The 20,874-nt window shown below is 43.6% G+C and overlaps 1 protein-coding gene across 1 annotated transcript in view; it reads right to left on the bottom strand.

The window, feature by feature from the left end:
- The window catches only part of cracr2b (calcium release activated channel regulator 2B), a 164,623-nt gene that overhangs the window by 7,434 nt on the left and 136,315 nt on the right, over positions 1-20,874 (bottom strand). The window contains exons 13-15 of the mRNA XM_041196657.1: positions 18,933-19,068; positions 1,927-2,008; positions 137-251 (exon numbers count right to left, since the gene is read on the bottom strand). Of these exons, the coding sequence (XP_041052591.1) occupies positions 137-251; positions 1,927-2,008; positions 18,933-19,068 (333 nt within the window). The remainder of the gene's footprint in view (positions 1-136; positions 252-1,926; positions 2,009-18,932; positions 19,069-20,874) is intronic.

The following is a 20,874-nucleotide window of genomic DNA, read 5'->3' as shown; positions in this document are numbered from 1 at the left end:
AGCGTGTACCCCTAATTTTAAAACAGTGCCTCTAGTTCTGGACTCACCCACAAGAGGAAACATCCTTTCAACGTCCATCTTGTCTCAGTGTTAGAAGAACACCACCTGCACATTCACAAGTTCTTTACTCTCCTACCTGGACACTGGTCATCCAGTTCCTGACAGCAGTAAACGAGGTCTCAGACGTGACATCATACACCACCAGCACGCCATCAGCTTTGCGGAAGTACTGCTTGGTTATGCTGCGAAACCTTGAAAGAAAACATCACAATGCAATGACTGAACCAGAATCTGTGTCATATTTTTCTAAAAAAAAAATAATGGGGAGTCAACCTTTCTTGTCATTCAGATCAATTTAATTTCTTTCTAAGATGGGCAAAGTTTTCTTGTTAACCAACTGTAACTGGTTTCTCTGATAGCACCATAATATTTTTGATCATGTGACCATCACCACAGATCAAATATATTTAAAAAACGAAACAAGTACATAAAGCATTATATATTAAATTTACTAAATTTATAATTTAATAATTTAATTTAAAATACAAGTCTGTAGTCTAGCCATGAAGTTTTATGTCAGGCTAACCCCTGATGAGATTACTACTTTGCCTCTGAGCCTTTGTTCTATATTTATAGGTGAGGTAGATGTGAGTGGATGAGATAAACTTGGGCTTGTAAGTTGGAGCAGATCAGATTTTTAAGTCAAAAATTTTAACACATCTCCTTTCAATTTAAATGTACAGCTGTGTTTTACAAAAGCTCAAGAGATGTTGTAATTAGTCATATGCTTTGCAATAGTTTTACTCGTGCACATTGCTTATTTACATTAATAAGGCAGATCTGAGTGCCAGATATGGAGATACAAAGTGAGTAAAATTCAAGTGTTCTTTCTGCCATGGATCAGGACTGGATATTGGCCTATTCTCAATTTTCTCATATGTGGCTAACATTATCCCCAATTTTTCTCCTACCCACAATCCCTATGTTTACTTCTATATTCCGAAATACTCTTTAACAGTGACCATTCTGCATATTCAGTGATGATTGGTCAATCCCTCATTGTCATGGAAACAAAATCCTGGAACTCTCTACCTAGCATCTTTATGGACTGCCACAGTTCAAGAAGGAAGCTCATCACCACCTTCACAAAGGCAATTAGAGATGGGCAATAAAATGCTGTCCTTCTTAGCAATACCCATAAGTAAAGAAGGGAGCTCTTTTAAAAGAAAATCCCTGTCCATACACAGTTAATGAGGAACTTTTCTTTTGCCCTGCTATATGGACACCAGTTTGTTGAGACAGGAACACAGCCACTGACCCAAATTAAGAACAACAAAAATAGTTTACAATTTTTATTAAAAAGGAAAGGTAAACAAATAACAGGAAATAAACACCAGGAATTTCCTTGGACCTCTTTCCTTCCACTACGGTAACTTTAGCAGAAGTTTGTTGGACATTCTATGAATGCACATAAACAAGATTTGAGGTAGAGAAGACAACTGAAAGCAATTCTTGGCAAAGACCTCAACTGCTGCAAGTTCACTCACCATGTGCATAATTCCCAACAATGACCAAGATTGCAGCCAAACTGCATACTATAGAAATTAATGTATTAAAATGGTCTCCATTATATTATAGATGGATTTAAAGAAATATATTTTTCACATTCATGTCCAATGGAAAAAAACCTACATATGCATCCCATATAACTTATGTCTCCAATAACTGAGCCTTTGACCCTCTCTTTTATCAATAAGGAATCTCTCCCCCAATTCCCAAAGGTACAGCAAGGTGGTCCTCCGATATGGATTTAAATCTGTTTTTGTTTTTAAATCAGCCAAGTTCAATCCTAAGGCTGGTTGTGCTTGAATATTTTCCCCATAAATAAAATCTTAGCTAGGGGTGAGGGGTTAGGGGGTCTGTTACCTTTCCTGCCCTGCAGTGTCCCACAGCTGTAATGCCACACGGGTTTTGTCTACAACCAAGCTCTTTACTTGGAAATCAATGCCTAAAAAAGAAAGAAACAAAAATACAGTGCAAAGAATGACACATAAGAAACAGATTCTAGTACACTGTTGGTTAGAGAGAAATGATGGTCATTTCAACACATCCAAACTTTATTCCTCAACCAGACAAAAAAGGAGAGGAGGATAATATACAATGGTGGAGATACTAACAACTCAAAACTCTTCTATGCTATTTTTTCTGCACTGATTAGGGCATCCATGGCAAATTCCTTAGTGTGTTAATATGAAGGAGCTTTTTATTAAAATGGGATGCCTAAATATGACACCCAAATAAGAAATATGCATTTGTACTGCATCTTTTTCATCTTTCCAATGCTTAACTATTTCCCAATCATGGAATTACTTTTTAAATGTAAGTATAACTGTAGTTGGCAATTTATACACAATACAAGGCCCCACAAATAGTAATGAGAAAAACAATGACAATTTGTTTTGGTAGAATTGATGGAAGGACAAATTCAGGCAATGGGCTTTAAAAACATGTCAGGGTATTTTTACAATCAAGCAGATATGGCCTAACTTAATATACTACACGGAGGAGAGGATTTTCAGGGCCTGCCAAGGTTGGCAACGAAGGTGAATAGGGCCTGGAAAATACCGGCTTCCTGACCCCATTACCGATATCAGCCATTTTGGCCATGGTGAGTTCAGGGTTTGGCATGACTGCCTACTCCCACGAGGCAGGCAGCCAATTAGGGCTCATTAAGAACCTCGCTAAGATTTGTAAAAGGGATGTCAACTGGGATTTTGCATTCGGCCTCTAGTTTCCCGGCACGACAGGGGGCAGTTCAACTGCCTAGAAGTGGACACCCAGAGGCAGGTCAGGATATCAGTACTCCAGGCAGGTGTGTGGGACAGTAGGGGTATAACCAAAGACTGCCCTGTAGAGGGATTCTCACTCTCCCACTCTCACCTCACAATGTTGGCCTGGCTGCTTTTTAATTTAAAAAATCTGGTAAGAGGGCACTTCCATTCATTGCAGACAGCTGCTCCGCTCAAGTTGGAAGACCTTGAAGCCCTTCAGCTTCAAGTGTCCACCTACCACCTTTAATTTGACAGGGAACCTGTCTCCATGCCGATTAGAGCGACTGTTTCCCCAGGGTTGGGTTCAGGATCCAGAAACAGTTCTGGCTTCTGTTTCCCACCCCAAAAGTGAAAATTGAGCACTGGATTAAGTACTTAAGTTATTAAGTTTCCCTAATAAATCTCTCAATCTTCCGAGTTAAAAAAAAGAGAACAGCCACACAGTCAATTTTTTTTTAAGATTCATTCATTCACGGGATGTGGGCATCACTGGCTGGGCCAGCATTTATTGCCCATCCCTAATTGCCCTTGTTCAGAGATTATTTAAGAGTCAACCACATTGCTGTGGGTCTGGAATCACATGTAGCCCAGACCAGTTAAGGACAGCAGATTTCCTTCCCTAAAGGACTTTCTTTTTTTTTACAAAAATCAGCAATGGTTTTGTAGTCATCATCAAACTTTTAATTCCAGATTTATATGGAATTTAATTTCACCATCTGCCATGGTGGGATTCAAACCTGGGCCCTTGGAATACTAGACCAGTGGCAATACCACCATACCATTACCTACCCCTCTGAATTGATAGAATGCTAACAAAAATATAAAATCTCAGAGGAATTTCAACCCTTGGTGTATTTAGATAAACTGAGAGAAATATCTTGCACCATCAGTTTTAATGATCATAACCTGAGTTCATGTAGTAATGCACTGTGCTGCAAAATGACAGGGCACAGTTTGAGCCCTTCAATTAGTCACCTAATCAGTCCCTAATGCAAGCAAGGGCACTAAATGGAGGCAAAGTAAGGCTCTTTCCAGGGAGGGGGCCCATAATGGGGGTTGCAAGGGGATGTAATCTACCTAAACCTCTCAAACACTTCAAACAGGGGTTTTAATAGTCAATATGTAATCTATCCACTGTGGATTGTTTCATTCTGCAAGAGCTACACTTGTCTGACCCTCAACCCAGGCTTCCAGCTGCATACATCAGCAATAAAGATAGTAGAAGCTCACTACCAGTGATCATAATGACAGAACAACTCAAGCTGTGTAACTTGATGATCAGGTTTTTTGCCACCTCTTAAGAATCCACCCACAGTAAGCCTCCCTGGTCCTTACACACAACCAGTGTTGAGTGGAGTCTCCTTCATTGTGATATCAACAAGTAAGATGTTTACAGTTTGGTTGGGCCCACTGGCTCCTGGCTGAATCCCAGGGTAGCAATGCAGTCCACCTGAAAGAGCTTGCAGAGACATATTCCAGGAGGCAACATCATATGACTTCCTGTCTCCAACTATCTGCTTCCCCACACTCCTACCAATGGTCACCCAACATGTCCACCCAACATGTCCATATTTGAGGTGCACAGCATTCCCACAGCTAACTAGAAACCAAATAAACCCTTTATTATCTAATTGGATAGTTCTTGACTGCCAGTCAAACAACCTTTCTTTCACATCCAGTATTTTCGTAACTAGCAAACATAAGTGCTCAAAGAAAGCTTTCTTTAAAAAAAACCTTTTTGAATGCCCTTTGATTTTTTCTCTGGGGTTATTCTCAGCAAGATTAGTTTTTAATTCTTTGAGTCTCCAGAACCTGGAGGTTTGGCAATGCTGTGGGTGATGGGGCGATGGAAAGTTTATCCAGTTTTCTACATGACCCACTGTATATGTCGGGGTGGAAATTTGCAAAGAGATACAGGTTGTTTCATGCTGTTACCCTTTTATCACTGTGAGTATGGACATGTCAGTTGACCAATGGTAAAGAGTGCCAGGAGGTCATGTGATGATGCCTCCAGAAATACGTCCAATCAGATTTGGCAAATGTACCCCACGCCGATGGGTCCAGATCCCTGCTTCTGTGACCTCTTTCCGGCGATACACTATTTCCTAGGGTGCAACTTGGGGATCTGAATTTGAGACCAGGATAAGAAAGCTCAAGTGGTGTTATCTCTGTAATTTGATTGGGAGAAACAGATGTAATATCAGCTTTTTCTTTTTTTTAAAAAAAACAAAATTGTATCAATTTAATTCTGGGCAGAATAGAATGGGTTGTCCATTCTGGGCTGCTTTCCTGATAATAATTAGATCCTTAAGTATGATCACATTGAGGTATTTTGGTTCCTAGAGGGTGTTTAAGGATGACCCTTCCTTTACTGAGGCAGTTGCTGGCGACAAGCATAGCCCAGTTTTAAAAGAAGACATTTTTTTTAAATTAATTCTGCTTTGTCTCCACCCATCACTGACAGAACAAGTTACTGCTTTTCAAAAGGAATTAATCATGTGATCCAGCAAAATAATATTTAAATTAAAGAATTGTTAATGAGAATAATAGTTCACACATCCCCTCTAAAAGTAGTACACATACAATCTGTTAACTCCAGGAGTGGGTCAGCAGGTGTACTAAATGCAATCTTACTTCCTGCTGCTTGTTTCATAAGATAGTTTGCATTTATAGAACACCCTTCATATCCTTGGAATGTCCCAAAATGCTTTACAGCTAAAGTACATTTGAAATGTAGTCACTGCCTGAATGTAAGAAATATGTGCACAGCAAGATCCTACAAACAGCAATGAGATAACTGACCCGGTGATCTGTTTTTGTGACGTTGATTGTGTTACAATCTGGTTAACATTTAAAGAAGAAACCTGAACAATCAACAATTAACTGACAGAGCTATTCCACAAGATTTCACATTTTTAAACAAAAACAAATATTGAAAAGAATTAAACAAAGTAAGCATTATTAACTTAACACCATAGCATAAAAAGACTTATGGTATTAATTTAGTTCTACTTTCAATTCCTTGTCTATTTCCAGCCTCCCCAAGAGTTCCCTTCTTTTTAAATTTATTCTTTCATGGGGGGTGGTGTCACTGACTAGGCCAGCATTTATTGCCCATCCCTAATTGCCCCCAAGAAGGTAGTGGTGAGCTGCCTCCTTGAACCCCTGCAGTCCATGTGGTGTAGGTACACCCACAGTGCTTGTAGGAAGTTCCAGGGTTTTGACTGAGCGACAGTGAAGGAACCACGCTATATTTCGAAGTCAGGATGGTGTGTGGCTTGGAGGGGAATTTCCAGGTGGTGGTGTTCCCATGCATCTCCTGCCCTTGTCCTTTGAGGTGGTAGCGGTCATGGGTTTGGGAGATACTGTCGAAGGAGTCTTGGTAAGTTGCTACAGTGCATTTTGTAGATGGTCCACACTGTTGTCACTGTGTATCTCTGGTGGACGAAGTAAATGTTTAAGGTGGTGGATGGGATGCCAATCAAGGGCTGCTTTGTCCTGAATGGTGTCAAGCTTCTTGAGTGTTTCGGGAGCTGCACTCATTCAGGCAAGTGGAGAGTGTTCCATTGCACTCCTGACTACAGTCTTGTAGATGGTGGACAGGCTTTGGGATGTCAGGAGGTGAGTTACTCTTCACAAAATTCCCAACCTCTGACCTTCTCTTGTAGCCAAATTATTTATAGGGCTAGTCCATTTCAGCTTCTGGTGAATGGTAAACCGCTGAAAGTTGATAGAGCATGATTCAATAGTGGTAATGCCATTGAATGTCAAGGGGAGATGGTCAGATTCTCTCCTGTTGGATATGGCCATTGCCTGGCACTTGTGTGGCATGTATGTTACTTGCCATTTATCAGCCCAAGCCCAAATGTTGTCCAGGTCCTGCTGCATATGGATATGGGCTGCTTTAGTATCTGAGGAGTCACGAATGGTGCTGAACATCATGCAATCAACAGTGAACACTTCTGAACTTATGATGGAAGGAAGGTCATTGATGAAGCAGCTGAAGATGTTTGGGCCTAGGATACTACCCTGAGGAATTCCTGCAATGATGTCCTGGAACTGAAATGATTGACCTCCATCAACCACAATCATCTTCCTGTGAGCTAGGTGTGACTCCAACCAGTGGAAAGATTTCCTTCAATTCCTATTGACTCCAGTTTTGCTAGGGGTCCTTCACTCAATCAAATGCTGCCTTAATGTCAAAGGTAATCACTTTGACCTCACCTTACCTTACAAAATCTTTAAAGTTCATTCACTTTTCCTGTGACCAACTCAAAAGATATATCAAAGCTCTCCAGAATTCACTCTGATTTCTCTTCAGTGTTCCAGCTGTTTGTCAAAATACAAGATTTCATGAGGGTCTTTCCTTTAGCTTTTGGCTGAGTGATCCTCCAATTTCTTTACTGACCTTACAACTCTGGATCCCACAGTTCCAGCACAGGTCTCCATGCAACTCCTGTGCAGTGGCTTAAAACATCAGAACCTTGGTCTCTAATAGCCCAATGCTATGATTTCAAATGGCAAACAAGCTGATTACTTCCACAACTCCAATCGCAACAAGGTTAACAGCTTTCTTATTGAGAGGATTACTGTAGATTTCTTCCATTAGTTCCAGCTAAACAAATCTGCCAGTCGCTTTACCCCTTTCCAACTTTGCCTCACACTGAATCCCAGGTCCCAATCACAGGCTGCATCATGGATGATAGATCTAACTTTTACTCTACTTCAGGTGTAGGTCTGGCTTTATCTCCCAGCTACAGTGTAGAAATCTATTTCCTTCTTAAACATATTCAGTGACTTGGCCTCCACAGCCTTCTGTGGTGGAGAATTCTATAGGTTCACCACCCTCTGAGTTTAAGGAGTTTCTCCTCATCTCAGTCCTGAATGGCCTACCCGATATCCTGAGACTGTGGCCCTTGTTCTAAATGCATCCCCCCTGCCACAACCGCCCCCCCATCCCACCCACCACCCAACCAGAGGAAACATCATCCCTACATCCAGTCTGTCCAGCCCTTTCAGGATTTTATACCTTTCAATGAGATCCCCTCTCATTCTTCTAAACTCCTGTGAATACAGGCCTAGGTGACCCAATCTCTCCTCATATGAAAATCAAAACCACATGAATAATTTATATAATTTATTGGAATAACTGCAGACATCACATCTCCAGTTTTTTAGCTAAGCAAGACCACCTGCCATTTTATGACTTTCACCTTTTTAATCTGGCTTTATTCAGTAAACACAATTTATCTTTTGAACTGTAATTATCTTAAGTCTGTGTGGTTTTACAGCTTCTAGATGTTAACCAGAGATTTTCCCCAATGGAATTACATGTGAAATTCAATTTCTAAAACTAAAAAGCTATACCTCTAAAACATACGAACTATAACAATAGGCATACGTAACAATTGAGTGTTAAATATTGGCCAGGGTGCTGGGCTGAAAACCCTTACTCTTCTTCAAAGTAGTGTCATAGGATCTTTTGCATCCAACAGGGAAAGCAGATGGAGGATCGATTTAAGGTCTCATCAAAAGGCAGCACTTTTGCTGCTGCAGCACTCCCTCAGTACTACACTGGAATGTCAGCCTAGATTTTGCGCCCAACTTTCTGGAGCAGCATTTGAACCCACAACTGTCTGATTCAAAGTTAAGAGTACTACCACCTAGCCACAGCTGTCATCCCCTTTAACGTAAACACCGGTCATAGGTGATTTTTATTTTTAAAAGCTCTAAAATGAAGCTTCTCAATGTCTCTGTAGTAGTGGGGTCTGGTATATACAGAGTTAATGTGGGACTGAGTACAATACCGCCCGCACAGTGATGCAAGAAGGCACATGACCCAGAACCAGGGTCAGTTTAGAGATGGGTAAACACTTAGGATGGAGTCAGCTCCATACATGTACCCTCTACTATATATATGTATTAAGTTATAAGCTGTTAATAAAGATTTGCTATTAATATACTCAAGACTATGAAGCAAGATTCTTTATGGTGACAGAGCCCGGATCAAAAACCCTTATCCTCACAAGAATGCAAAACACTAAGAGAAAGGATGCCTTCAATGGATTCTGAACTGAAAGAAATTCCCAACTGAAGCTACAGATGTGGAGAAAATTCACCAGAAAGAAAAAGTCCAGCTTCAGCAAGCAAAGCTCATAGCCAGCAGGGGTGAGATTCCAGCCCAGCCAGTCCTGCGAAACCCCTTTTCATTCATTCAGTCAGAAGTGCCGTTTGAAAGAAACCTGTTGCTAATCCCAATCCCCGGCTCAGTGTCTCAACACATGGCTCCCGAGTTCCGCAAAGGAAAAAAAAACAAATTAAATTAAGAATTAATTTAGCCTACTTTGCGAACATTCGATTTCCTAAACAGCAAGCCTGTGGTTCTCTTCTACGCATCCTGACTTGCAACGCGAGACCGCTGATCAAATTAAGTTGGCAGTCAGCCAACTCAAGCAGCCATTGCAGACTCTTCTTTTTCAGACAGAAGCATGCTGCCGCCATTTTGGAAAGCCCACCAAAAACTGGCAAGCACAGGAAGATCCATTGTTCCGCAGTGAACGCTGACGCCATCTTGGAAGCCTATCATCTCTTAAAGCTGTACCCACACTTGTAAAAATCGTCAAAATGGGTCAGAATTCCACAATTTCAGCCCCACTGGCGTTCAACCATGACGCAGACCTGTCACAAAATTGGAGTCCCTGGCAGGAAACATGTTTATGGGACAGCGTTGCTCCAGACTTCAGTAAAATTCTGCAGACCTGCAAGCGAGAGGCTTTTTACCCTAGACCAGGCAATCCAGCCAGTTAGACTGTCTGAGCTATGTGAGCAACACAGGACCATCCTAAGGGGAAGGAATACAACAAGGGGTGGAAACCAACCCTCAGTCTAGCTTTTTGAGGTCACAAAGGCACAGAGACAATCCAAGTCAGGGAAAGCAATTCCTGAAATGCCCAGCTGAGTGACCTTGCCAGTGCCGTAGTGTGAAGTATCTCACAGGAAAGATCAGTGTCCTGGGAGTATGGCCCAATGCTTCCACTGTAACAGAAAGGGGCACTTTGATAAACTGTGCAAGTCAAAACTCTGTGGATCTTCATTTTGGAATGCTGACATCCTAATAAATGGTCATCTAACAAATATTAAATTTGATTCAAGAGGCAGTAATGACAGTTCTGTCAGACAAGGAACCATGGCTCAAGGACCTCCAACTTCAGACAATGGACACTCCACCTCACGCTGCAGGAGGACTCTGCCTTCCAGTAAAGGGCACCCTGCAGGCCACCCTGTAGTACAAGAACAAAACAATCTCTCTTCGTGGTCCACAATCAGGGCTACTCTCTGTTAGGCCGCAATGCCTGTATCAATTTAACCTCCTGCAAGTGCCTGGCTCCAAATACAGACAAGAGTTTCCGAAATTCTTCATGGGACTGGGGCATCTGAAAAATGCCTACAGGATCCCGCTCAGGAGTGAAGACTAGCCAGTGTGCCTCTGCACTCCACAAAAGGCCCCTCACCCCCTCATGGAGGAAGTTAAGCAACAGCTAGATGGCATAGTTAATATGGGAGTCATTTCCCCAGTCAATCAACCTACCACATGGTAGGGGATGGTCCCAGTCCAAAAACCGAATGTGTGTCTCTGCATCCGCATAGACCTCGCACAGCTTAACAAGGTCTTGGCCAGGGAAGTCCATCCCATGTCCAAAGTAACCAAGCTTTCAAGGAGCACATTATTTTCTAAGCTAGACGCTAACATGGGTTTCTGGCAGCTCCACCTCAATGATGACTCCTGGCTCCTAACTACATTTGCTACTCACTTTGGCAGATTTCGCTTCAACCGTCTGCCTTTTGGGATTACATCGGCACCAGAGATATTCCACGCACAATGTCAGACATCCTGCAGGGCCTTCAGGGAGTCATTTGCCACATGGATGTTGTCCTGGTTCATGGGGCTGTGGTGGAAGAGCATTACGAAAGGGTCACACAGCAATGTTGGAACAGCTGCAAGAGGCAGGACTGATGATGAATGAGGTTTTTTTAATTCATTCACAGAATGTGGGAATTGCTAACAGGGCCAGCATTTATTGCCCATCCCCGGTTTGCCTTGAGAAGGTGGTGGTGAGATGCCTTCTTGAACCGCTGCAGAACATGGGCAAGATTTTACATGTGGGTGAGCAGGGGTGGGGCCCGCTCGCCAACACGTAAAATGACACGCGTTGACGTCGGGGGGAACTTCTGATGTCAACACGCTCCATTCAAATTTTCAGGAAGGCGGGGGCACAGCAAATTCAGCTACGGGCCCGCCGACCTGTCAATGGCCAATTGAGGGCATTGACAGTGTCAATTAAGTAATTAAAGGAGAGGCTGAGCATCAACTCGCAGACACTTCCTCCTACCTCCCCCTGGACCATGACCCCACCACTGAACATCAAGCCATTGTTTCCAGGACTGTTACTGACCTCATCTCCTCCAGAGATCTTCCTTCCACAGCTTCCAACCTCATAGTCTCCCAACCTCGGACGACCCGCTTCTACCTCCTCCCAAAATCCACAAACAGGACTGTCCCGGCAGACCGATCATGTCAGCCTGTTCCTGCCCCATGGAACTCATTTCTTGCTATCTTGACTCCATTCTCTCTCCACTTGTCCAGTCCCTTCCCACCTACATCCCTGATTCCTCTGACACCCTACATCATATCAACAATTTCCAGTTCCCTGGCCCCAGCCCCCTCCTCTTCACCATGGACGTCCAATCCCTCTACACCTCCATCCCCCACTGGGATGGTCTGAGGGCTCTCGACTTCTTCCTCGAACAGAGGCCCAAACATTCCCCATCCACCACTATTCTCCTCTGTCTGGCTGAACTTGTTCTCTCACTGAACAATTTTTTCCTTAAACTCCTCTCACTTGCTTCAAATAAAAGGTGTGGCTATGGGTACCCACATGGGTTCCAGTTATGCCTGTCTCTTTATGGGGTAATGTGGAGCATTCCTTGTTCCAGTTCTACTCAGGCCCCCTCCCACAACTCTTTCTCTGGTACATCGATGATTGCTTCAGTGTTGCTTCATGCTCTCGTCTGGACCCGGAAAAATGTATTAATTTTGCTTCCAATTTCCACCCCTCCATCATTTTCACATGGTCCATCTCTAACACTTCCCTTCCCTTCCTTGTCTCAATCTCTGGTGATAGACTGTCCACCAATATCCATTACAAGCCTACTGACTCCCACAGCTACCTCGACTACAGCTCCTCACACCCAGCTTCCTGTAAGGACTCCATCCCATTCTCTCAATTCCTTCACCTCCGTCACATCTGTTCTGATGATGCCACTTTCAAAAACAGTTCCTCTGACATGTCTTCCTTCTTCCTTAACCGAGGTTTTCCACCCACGGTGGTTGACAGGGCCCTCAACCATGTCTGGCCCATCTCCCGCGCATCCGCCCTCACACCTTCCTCTCCCTCCCAGAACCATGAAACCGTCCCCTTTGTCCCCACTTATCACCCCACCAGCCTCCACATTCAAAGGATCATCCTTTGCTATTTCCACCAACTCCAGCATGATGCCACCACCAAACATATCTTCCCTTCACCCCCTGGCAGCATTCCATAGGGATCGTTCCCTCTGGGACACCCTGGTCCACTCCTCCATCACCTCCTACACCTCAACCCCCCTCCCACGGCACCTTCCCATGCAACCGCAGAAGGTGCAACACCTGCCACTTTACTTCCCCTGTCTTCACCATCCAAGGGCCAAACACTCCTTTCAAGTGAAGCAGCATTTCGCTTGCACTTCCCTCAATTTATTCTACTGCATTCGCTGCTCCCAATGCGGTTTCCTCTACATAGGAGAGACCAAACGCAGACTGGGTGACCGCTTTGTAGAACACCTTCAGTCCGTCCGCAAGCATGACCCAGGCCTCCCTGTCACTTGCCATTTCAACACTCCACCCCGTTCTCATGCCCACATGTTTGTCTTTGGCCAGCTGCAATGTTCCAGTGAAGCTCAACGCAAACTGAAGGAACAGCACCTCATCATCCGACTAGGCACTTTACAGCCTTCCAGACTGAATATTGAGTTCAACAATTTTAGATCATGAACTCTCTCCTCTATCCCCACCCTCTTTCCGATCCCCATTTTTTCCAATAATTTATATAGATTTTTCTTTGCCTACCTATTTCCATTATTTTTAAATGTATTTCCATCTATTGTTTTATCTCTACCTTTTAACCTATTTCGATCCCTTCCCCCACCCCAATCCCACTAGGGCTATTAGTACCTTGCTCGACCTGCTTTCTACTCTTAATGTCACCTATTAGCACATTCCTTAGCTAATATCACCATCTTCAACACCTCTTTGTCCTTTTGTCTATGACATCTTTTGGCAATCTCCACCTGTCACTGGCCCTCTATCCAGCTCTACTTGTCCCACCACACACTTCAACTAGCTTATATTTCACCTCTTTTCTGTTTTTCCTTCATTCTGTTGAAGAGTCATACGGTCTCAAAACATTAACTATGTTCCTCTCTGCAGATGCTGCCAGACCTGCTGAGTTTTTCCAGGTATTTTTATTTTTGTTAAGTAATTAAAGGACCTGCCGTCCAATCTTAAGGTTGGCAGGCAGGCCAGGAGCCCTGGTAGGCATTAGAAAAAGCATGAAACCTCATTCACGGGCGGGGTGAGGTTTCATGTAGGTTTCTAAAAATTTTAATAAAGGGTTTGTAAAAATTATGGACGTGTCTCAACTCATGTGACATTGTCACATGAGGGGACATGTTAGGGAAATTGTATTTTTCTATTTTTAGGTTTTTAACATTTTGAGCTGATCTCCCTGAGGCTGCACTTAGCCTCAGGGAGATGAGTGCACACTTTCATGCGCATGCGTGCAAGAGTGCACCCTTGATTTTGGGAATCCTCCCCTCCACCGCCCCCCCCAACCCCCCCCCCCCCACCCCCCTCCCCGTCACCCGCACAGGGAGCCCATCGTGCTTCCATGCAGATGTCCCACTGGGCAGGCCTTAATTGGCCCGCCCACATAAAATGGTGCCACACCTACGATCAGGGGTGCCAATTGGAAGTGCGCCTGTGTGCACCCACCATTCAACTCAATGGTCTTATTATAACTGAATTCAAAGGGAAAATTCAGCCCCATGTGTTTCAAGAAGATATGATAACATCTATAGTGTTATTGGAAATTATTTTAAAATAGAGTCCTAGTGGTGTCTGTGTCTATGAGCGGTATTTTCCTCACCCGCCCTCCACTGGGATCTTCCAGTCCTGCCACAAGTCAATGGACTTCTAGCTGGGGCACTGCCTTGCCGGCGGCAGGTCCCACCTGCGACAGGGTCGGAAAATCCTGGCCTATACGTGTGTATGTGTCTGTGTCTTAATTGAGCTGATCTAGAAGCTTTGATGTATAGAAGAGAAGTAGATTTGAAATGTTCGTTAGGTAAACTTGGGAATTACAAGGTGAAGGGTAAAGATGGCAATTTTTTTAAATAAACCATTCAAAAGAATGGGAGCAGTATTACACCTAGCCGGAAGAAATCAAACAATGTGTTTACTTTTTCCAAAGCTTACTAATCAAATTGGTGTTTTGATAGGGTTTTATTGTTAAAAGAGGTAAAGTTCAAGAAACCTAGTGATACAATGAGCATTTACATTCAAAGAGGAATATATGTATAAAGGAAGAGAAGGCTGTTGGTAAAAGAAAAGGGATTCTAAGATCCAAAGCCTCCAGCCTGTAAGCCTGAAGTCACTGTCTGCAAGGACCTAGAGTGGAAAGAAACTCATTTTGTATGCGACTGTCCAGAGTGTGCTTTGCCAGGGGTCTGTTTACATCTATGAACTTTACTGTTGCCTTAATGGAGGTGTAACTGAGAGTCAGATTAATTAGGGGATTTTTTTTGAAGCTATTATCATAGTAATTTGTAGATATATGTATATGCTTATGATTTTTTAATTAATAAATGTTTAATTTAGTTTTATACAAAATCTCTTGAGACTTGGTGGTCTTATTATAACTAAATTCAAAGCCTGCATCTCAAAGCATACAAATAGCAAAAATTGGTTATGACAGTTGTTTCAAGTTTCCCTCAGTGATTTGAACAACTCAGCATTTACCATCGGCTGTGTCATAATAATGTGGTGTAGTTACACCCACAGTGCTGTTAGGAAGAGAATTCCAGGATTTTGACCCAGCAACAGTGAAGGAACAGCAATATATGTCCAAGTCAGGATGGTGAATGGCTTGGAGGGGAACTTCAAGGTGGTGGGGCTCCCATCTATCTGCTGCCCTTGTGCCTCTAGATGGTTGCGGTCGTGGGTTTGGAAGATGCTATATCGAAGGAGCCTTGGTGAATTCCTGCAGTGCATCTTGTAGATGGTACAAACTGCTGTTACTGTATGTTGGTGGTGGAGGGAGTAAATGTTTGTGGGTGTGGTGCCAATCAAGTGGGCTGCTTTGTCCTGGACAGTGTCAAACTTCTTAAGTGTTGTGGGAGCTGCACTCATCCAGGCAAGTGGAGAGTATTCCATCACACTCCTGACTTGTGCCTTGTAGATGGTGGACAGACTTTGGGGAGTCAGGAGGTGAGTTACTCGCCACAGGATTCCTAGCCTCTGACCTGCTCTTGTAGCCACAGTATTTATATGGCTAGTCCAGTTCAGTCTCTGGTCAATGGTAACCCCCAGGATGTTGATAGTGGGGAATTCTGTGATGTTAATGCCATTGAAGGGGTGATGGTTAGTTTCTTTCTTGTTGGAGATGGTCATTGCCAGGCACTTGTGTGGCTTGAATGTTACTTGCCACTTGTCTGCCCAAACCTGGATATGATTCAGGTCTTGCTGCATTTGGACATGGATTGCTTCAGTTTATCAAACCCTTCATCTGGTCCTGGGCCACATCATCTGCAAAGGTATCACAGCAGACCCACACAAAACCAAGGTGATCACTGACTTCCCCACCCCTTCCTCTGTATCTGAATGTCTCCTGGTAAACCAGCTGGCGAAGCTTTTGCCTCACTAGTCATGGAACCATTGAGATACCTGCTCCGGAAAGACTAAGCATTGTATTGGGAGTCCCAGCAAGAGCATGCATTTGGTCGTATCAAAAGATGTTTCTCTCCACTGACATTCTAGCCCACTACGACCCAACCCTGCCACCACCATTGCGGTTGATGCTTCATCCACAGACATGGATGCAGTTCTCTTTCAGGAGCAGTTGAATACCACATGGCGACCCATCTAGATGACTATCAGACACAGAATCCAGGTATGTGGTCATCGAGAAGAAAGCTCTGGCGGTCATTATGGGCATGTGGGAAGTTCTCCAACCACATTATTGGCCTCAAAAATCACAATCAAGACAGACCATAACTCACTGGTCTCCTTGTTAGACAACAAGGAGCCCGCAAAGATGTCCCTTGGAGCCGGAGGTTTCACCAGCGGTTCATGAGATTTGTATACGAGACCATCCGTGACCAGAGAAAGAATCACACAAAGGCAGATGCACTTTCAAGAGCCACTGTAGAACTTCTGACGCAACAAGATGTCACCTTTGGTGCTGAGCTGGAGGCCTACACTCAGGCCACTGCAGACACCTACTGGCCAGCACAGCCAGGGTCCAACAGATCCACCAAGAGCAGCTCCGCAATGAAGAATGTGGCTGCATCTGTACCTACTGCCAATAGGAATGGCCTCGTCAGAAACTAAGTGGTGGCTCAGCCAAAACTTGGTTTGAACAGCAAGGCCACTTCACAGTCATAGATCACCTCCTGGTTTATGACAAACTAGTCATTAGGTCTCTGTGGGAGGATGTCCTTCAGAAGATACACAAGATTCATCTGGGAATATCTAAGTGCAGGGCATGGACTCAATCTGCTGTCTGGTGGCCAGGTATCTCTAAAGCAATTGAAGAGACCATCACAAATGTACTTGCACTGCCAAGGCCAGAGGACTTCACTCATCCCCGTGCAATTCCCCAACAAGCCACGGGAAAAGCCAGCTGGAGACCTGTTTGTCTAAACTGGTGGTCCTTTCTCATTGTCGTAGATTATTTCTCCAGATGGGTGGAAGTAAAGCAACTTCATATAACCATCATGGAGATGGTCATCAAAGCTCTCAAAGAGATATTTGCAAGCCATGGCATCCAGGACGAGCTCATGTCAGATAACAGCCCTCAGTTCTCTAATGAATGCTGTGCACATGTTGCAACTGTAGCCAGCTTCTACCATCACACCAGCTCCCCAAGATACTCGCAGTCAAATGGTGAAGTGGGACAAGGAGTCTGTATGGTGAAGGCCCTCCTGAAGCAAAATGAGGACTTCCTTACTGCACTGCTTACACACAGGTCCACGCCCTTACAGTGCGGCCTGTCCCCATGTGACCTCCTGATGGGCAGGAAACTTCATACACAACTCTCAATCCAGTCAAAGACTACCAGGCCACACAAGCAAAAGAGCAGCCCTACAGACAGAAGCAAACTTCTGCCACAGCAGACGGCACCTACCAGACACTTGCCACAGCTGTAGCAAGGTGACAATGTCTGGAGCCTAGACCTTGGGAGAAAAGAGACAACCGTCCGCCAGAACGAGGACCAACACCTCTCCTACCAGATTGGTACATCAGAGGGCACAGTGAAATCCAACAGGAGGAGTCTCTGCCCTCTCCCTAGACAGGCTCCGTCCATCGCATAATGGAGGACTATTGGTGAAGATGCTCAGATGCCAGTCCAACCTTCAAGCCAACAACAAGAACTAGAACCACCAGAGCCTACCACTCACCCGACAAAATGGCAAATGAGATGTAAAGGAGTTATAAGGCCTCCAGATTGTCTGAACCTCTAATTTCAAGGACTTGAAGGCAGGAGATATGTTAGTGAGAATGTTGTTAGTGAGATTGCTGTTAATGTTCATACTATAATAGCAATAATATTGGAATAACATTAAGGTTGTAACAATAAGGGTAATGCATAAGACATAACAATGTAAGACTTGAAGTAAACTAAGGTAACTCTATATCCATGGGATAAAGACTTAGGAGAGGTAAAGCAGTAAGGTCTTGGTACATAAAGTGTTAATGTGGGACTCAGACACAGTAATGTCAGAAGGCACATGACCTAGTCTAGAGATGGACAGAGATGAGTAAAGATCTAGGGTGGAGTCAGCTCCATACCTGTATCCCCTACTGTATACATGTACATAGTTATGAGTTGTTAATAAAGTCTTGTTAATACATTCAAGACTACAAAGCCCACTTCATGGTGCCTGAAGCAGGATTCTTCAGTCTCTGTAGGTGAATATGCTGCCCAGTATTGTTCAAGACACATAGACCAAAAAGCTCTTGAATTTGTACCAAGTCAGCTAATCTTTGTTCATGGTCACTTTAGGAACTGATTCCTGCAGCTACAGTGAGAACAAAATTGAGAAAAAGCTAGGCCCTAAAATGATACAATCGAATACTATTGTACAAATGCTCAACACATTTACCGAAAATTCCTCCCTATCATTTATTTGGAACACCTCCACTCCTGTTATTTAGCTGGAAAGCGCATACCTGAGGGCATTTGGTGAGGACAGAATCAGACTTAACCATGTCCTAAGTAAAATAGCCTGTTGGCAGCCCAAGTTTAGAAAGAAAAACTTTCATTTATATAGTGCCTTTCATGACCTCAGGACACCCAAAATGCTTTGGAGCCAATTAATTCTTTTTTGAAGAAAGTAGAAGACATGGCAGCCAATTTTCACATTGCAAGGTCCCACAAACATTAATGGTCCAGATAATCTGTTTTATTTATTGGTTGAGGGATAAGCATTGGACAGAACCCCAGGATAACACCACTGCTCTTCCTTGAATAGTGCTGTGGGGTCCTTTGTGTCTTATTGAGAGGGCAGAGGGGGTCTCCGACTATTATTTCATCTGAAAGGTGGCTCTCTCCACAGTGCAGCACTCCCTCAATTTTGAACTGAGGCGTTAGACTAGATTATGTGGGACCTAGGATCACGGATGAAGAATGGCTACTTTGGTAGGACACATCAGCCCCTTCACAACAGAAAAGCCAAGGAGAGATTTTTTTTATTAAACCACACAGTTAAAAGTTCCATATTTACCAATTGTAGCATTAATTTCTGTGAGAAATCGGTCATAGCAGAATCGATGGATAAACGAGCTCTTTCCAACACCGGAGTTCCCAATAAACACCACTTTAAATATTCTATCAGGGGAAGAACCCCATGCCTCAGACTCCTAGATAAAAATGACAAGAGAAGAATCAGTTTACCTCCTTCTTCATAGACCAATATCCTACCCATTCCCAGGTACTGCACACTTCTTCATTGACCCATATCCCACCCATTCCCAGGTACCGTACACTCTTCACAGACCCATATCCCACCCATTCCCAGTCACTCCACACTTCTTCACAGACCCACATCCCACCCATTCCCAGGTACTGCACACTTCTTCATAGACCCCTATCCCACCCATTGCCAGGTACTGCACACTTCTTCACAGACCCATATCTCACCCATTCCCAGGTACTGTACACTTCTTCATAGACCCATAACCCACCCATTCCCAGGTACTGCACACTTCTTCATAGACCCATATCCAACCCATTCCCAGATACCATACACTTCTTTATAGACCCATATCCCAACCATTCCCAGGTATCCTACGCTTCTTTATAGACCATATCTCACCCATTCCCAGATACTGTACACTTCTTCATATCCCACCCACGATCATTCCTAGATACATCACATATTTTCATAGACCCATATTTGTAAGCTTTGACAGCACCAACTTTTACTGGATATTTTTTATTAGCTTTGCTGTGTTCACTACATCAATAAATTTAAAAATTAAATGCCACACTTGTCCAATATTGGATGAGCATGAGAATCAAAATTCATAACAGCAATCTGTTGTGAAAGTAATATTTGAGTTTTATACCAAGAGAAAGCCCAAACTAAACATAACAGACAACACAATGAATCAGAGAACATTGTATAAGACAAAAACAGAATTATCTGGAAAAACTCAGCAGATCTGGCAGCATCGGCGGAGAAGAAAAGAGTTGACATTTCCAGTCCTCATGATCCTTCAACAGAACTGAGTGAATATTCGGAGTGGGGTGAAATATAAGCTGGTTTAAGGTTGGGGTGGGGAGAGAGAAGTGGGGGGGGTGGTGTGGTTGTAGGGACAAGCAAGCAGTGATAGGAGCAGATAATCAAAAGATGTCACAGACAGAAGAACACAGAGGTGTTGAAGGTGGTGATATTATCTAAACGAATGTGCTAATTAAGAATTAGATAATAGATAGATAATATCACCACCTTCAACAACTCTTTGTTCTTCTGTCTGTGACATCTTTTGATTATCTGCTCCTATTACTGCTTGCTTGTCCCTACAACCACACCCCCCGGCCCCCACTTCTACCCCCCCCCACCCCCCCCCCCCCCCCCCACCGCTCCCCCCCCACCCCAACCTTAAACCAGCTTATATTTCACCCCTCTCCTAATATTCACTCAGTTCTGTTGAAGGGTCTTGAGGACTCGAAACATCAACTCTTTTCTTCTCTGCCGATGCTGCCAGACCTGCTGAGCTTTTCCAGGTAATTCTGTTTCTGTTTTGGATTTCCAGCATCCGCAGTTTTGTGTTTTTAACATTGTATAAGACATTATTGCAATGCAATTATTCCAGATGGTATCATTAAGAACAATTAAAATGTAACGTATCTGTGTGAAAGGAAACAGTTAGATTGTGTTTTCCAATTTATAAGTCCAACTCAAATAAAAATTCTCTCTGCTGGAACTTAACCTTAAGGAGATTATAGTGAATACCCCATAACTCACACAATAGAGAACAACCTCTGAGTCAAAAGATAAGGGACTGGTTCAGCAACTAACACTTGCCATTGTCCACAGACTTTTTATTGGCTTTTGAATGAGAAGATTCTCTCAGCCAAAAAGAATATCGCCCTCTACAGACTTGTGTGCCAGTGAGGTTGTTTGACAGTAATTAAGACTTGTCACACCTTTAAATGGGTAC

Source organism: Carcharodon carcharias, chromosome 10, assembly GCF_017639515.1.
Source record: "Carcharodon carcharias isolate sCarCar2 chromosome 10, sCarCar2.pri, whole genome shotgun sequence".
Lineage (NCBI taxonomy): Eukaryota > Metazoa > Chordata > Chondrichthyes > Lamniformes > Lamnidae > Carcharodon > Carcharodon carcharias.
This window is presented reverse-complemented; position numbering and strand designations above follow the sequence as displayed.